Source organism: Octodon degus, unplaced genomic scaffold (assembly GCF_000260255.1).
Source record: "Octodon degus isolate 3935 unplaced genomic scaffold, OctDeg1.0 scaffold00170, whole genome shotgun sequence".
In the NCBI taxonomy this organism is placed as follows: Eukaryota; Metazoa; Chordata; class Mammalia; order Rodentia; family Octodontidae; genus Octodon; species Octodon degus.
The window spans coordinates 5,614,337-5,617,614 of NW_004524746.1; the positions used below are offsets into that span (position 1 = coordinate 5,614,337).

Sequence of the window (3,278 nt, forward strand, 5' to 3'; positions counted from 1 at the left end):
GCGCGAGCCTAGCCGGGGGCAGCCGGGGAAGACGGCCGGGCTCGTGGGCCAGCGCCCCGCGCTCTGCAGCCCGCCGGCCGTGCGGAGGGCTCGGGCTGCGCGGAGCCGCGGAGGGCAGCAGCGCCTAACAGGTGTGAGCCGCGCGCTGCGGGCCATTCCCGGCTGCGGGAGCCCGGGCCAAGCCCTGGCTGGCGGAGACGGATGGCCGGGCGCCACGGCCCGGGGCTGGGCCCGGGACCAAACGACGCTGCTGTATATTTAATGTGCCTGTTCAGCGCCAGCTGTGTCCCTGTCACCTAGAGTAAGCCGGAGACTTCACGCCTGCCCGCCCCCGTGGCACCTGCATTGGAAATGCTGCTTGGAGGCCTGACCTGCCTTTCCAGTCTCTTCTGGTCGAGGTGCTTGGCTCGCTCAGTTTTCTCAGGGCCAAGGGCAGATTCGAAGTCCTCCAGAATTAGGTGCAGAGTTGGGTGTGCCGGAGAGCAAACGCGCTGCTCTGGCCACCCCGGCGTGGTCTCGGGTGGGAGTATTTTATGCCCCTTTCAGCCTGCTGGCACACCTTAGAGCGCCCGTTCTCTTCTGGCAGAAGTAGGTCATTCCAGAAATGGAGTGTGAAATAGAGGGCCAGCGCTTCTCTTTTTCTGTCTTTTCGTTTTCCTTCCTCTCTTTCTCCTTCCTCCCGACTTTCTTCTTTTTTTGGTTACAGCAAGGGTGGAGGGCGTTGAGAATGTTGGTGAAAATGACTCCAACCCTCCACCCCCCAATTTTGAGTCAGGCTTGGAATCGGAAAAGTCCTTAGAGATAAGTTACACCCGCTTGTTTGCAAGCATGTACAAGCAGGAGCTAGATAACAGTTTTAATAGGTACGCAGATCAGATCTTCCCTGGATAAAAAGTTTTATGGGGATTTTTTTTTTTCCTTCTGGAGAATAAACATTCTTAGGCAAAGCCTTCGTTTGTAAGACTGTGTCCTTTCTGCTCCCTCCACTGTTGTTACATTCTGTGTTAGCCAAACTTCCTGTGAAGTAGGTGAAAGAGAGGAATCAGAAAGAGAAGAAAATTGTTTCTATGATGACACTTGTATGAAGTCAAAGGTCTGATTTTCTTTTTTCCAGCTTTGTTAGCAAGTTGTTTATTCGGCTGACTTCCTTTGGCAATTGTAGAAAGTCAGTAGGTGGAGGTTGCCACACAGGGACAGAAGTGTCAGGTAGCAAGTTCATCAGACCTGTTGCCGAACAGAGATACAGCTAGACGTCCGAATGTCTGAGGAATAATGATGAAGAAAAATAATAATGTAATAGGATATAGCCTGGCTTTAAGGGTTATGTCATCTGGATGCAGTGGCTTGAAAACAATCTATCATGCTTGTGTAATGCCTACTTACGGTTAATATTAATAATATAAAACTATGTGTGGCTAGTAGTGCACACAAAGGGAAATGTTTCTTTTGACTGTTTTATTCATTAAACTTTGTCCTAGACCCAGTGTATTGTGTGGTAAAAACAAATCCAGAAGATTCCCTCGGCACTGCTGCTGAAGGAAAAAAACTCACTGGTAGGAAGTAGTGGGGTGGGGCTCAGAAAATAGCTCAGTGGCATAAGCACCTGCCTGGCAAGTGCAAGATTCTGAGTTCGATCCTCGGTACCCGAAAACAAAAACAAACAAACACCGGCAGTAGTGGGGTCTTTGGCCATCTATCTTAAGAGAGCCAAGTTCCAAAAACATGTTGCATAGGACCTGCAAAAGCAGGCCCTGGAGCCAGAGGAGGAAGCGCCTGCTTAGACAAGCCCAGGGACCAGGTTCCATCCCAGGCCGTGCGCCCGCACCTGGTGCACTGAGCCACCGCAACTGGGTGTGGTCGTGCACACCAGTAATCCCAGTGCTGGAGAGGCTGCAGGATCGCTAAGAGTCTACGCAGCTTAGTGAGACCCTGTACCAAACACATTAAAAAAATAAATAAATAAAAAGCAGCCCCTGATTTTACTGCCTGTGCTACCCCACAGGAGGGTGATACTTCCTGTATCCAAAGTCTCTACTATCAGCAAAGTATTATTTCTCTGTAAATGCTATTCAGATAAGGAAATCCACTTCAGGCTAACTGCAGCATATATATGCATTCAAACATTTTACATTAAGCCACAATCCTTTTAAAATTGTCAATTAAATTTCAAGGGCTTAAGTCTTGAACTTTTTAACTTTTCTTAAGACTGCAAGGAAAACTTAGAAAGTTGAATTTTTTAGAATCCAGTATAGAATTCATTCCAGACAGCACATGAAAATCTTTTGAATTAAAGAAAGAAAACTTATATTTGCATATATTTAATTTTAGCAGTTAATGATTTTCTATTTTGTGTATCTTCTGTTTTGCAACATATATCAGTACAATCAAGCGTGTAATATTAGTGTGTACCCGTATGAAGCATGCTAAATTTTTAAAGGGGATATGTAGCAAAATGTTTGGACCTCCTCTCTGTGTAGCACCTTGTCATGTGGGTTATTCTGCTGAAACTGTTCGATAATCTTGGCTCCTTTCTGAAAGTTTTCCATTTTCCTTAGAAATCATACAAAGTATAAACAGTTAAAAAGGCAAAATAGAAGGCAGGTGAAGATGTAGCTCAGCAGTATAGAACCTGCCTGGCAAGCCCTGTGTTCTATTCCGAGTTTAAAAAAAAAAATCCAAAGTACAAGTGCAAGTGTTACCTGCTTCTCTCTATACTTATCTTATATTTTCATCATGGCCTTTCATGTATTTTAGGATGTGAGAAACACTAACTTAATAAAAGATAAAACAATAGTATCTGATGAAGTACAAGAAAATTTATGATTATTTTTATTGCTCTTGATTACGTTCATTCATTGTGTCATTTGAAAAATCAGTGAGATAGCTCAGTGGACTAAAGCGCATGTTTAGGCAAGTGCAGGCAAGGTCAAGGACCCCAGTTTGATCCCCTGCCCCACATGTTGTGCCAGTCCCACTCGCAGGGCAAGCTGAGCCTGCCAACATGAAGACATGGTAGTGCACATCTGTAATTCTCGTGCTGGAGAGGCTGAAAGCAGGAGGATTACCATGAGTCCATGCTGTATAGTGAGACCCTGAAACAACCAAATACATAAAAAGAAAAATTAAAAATTTGAAAAAACAAAAAACCAATTCTTAAAAGTTAGTTCAATGTATTAGTTTCTTTTGTGCCATTATAATAAAATACTCGAAGCTGGGTAATTTATAAATAAAAGAAAACCTTCTAGAGAGCAGTGACCTAATCGTCCTCTAGGCTCAGC

At 44.8% G+C, this 3,278-nt stretch overlaps 1 protein-coding gene across 1 annotated transcript in view; it reads right to left on the reverse strand.

Moving 5' to 3' along the window:
* The window catches only part of Tmem229a (transmembrane protein 229A), a 5,249-nt gene extending 5,093 nt beyond the window's left edge, over positions 1 to 156 (reverse strand). The window contains exon 1 of the mRNA XM_004643325.1: positions 9 to 156. Within this exon, the coding sequence (XP_004643382.1) occupies positions 9 to 156 (148 nt within the window). The remainder of the gene's footprint in view (positions 1 to 8) is intronic.
* Between the last annotated feature and the right edge of the window lie 3,122 nt (positions 157 to 3,278).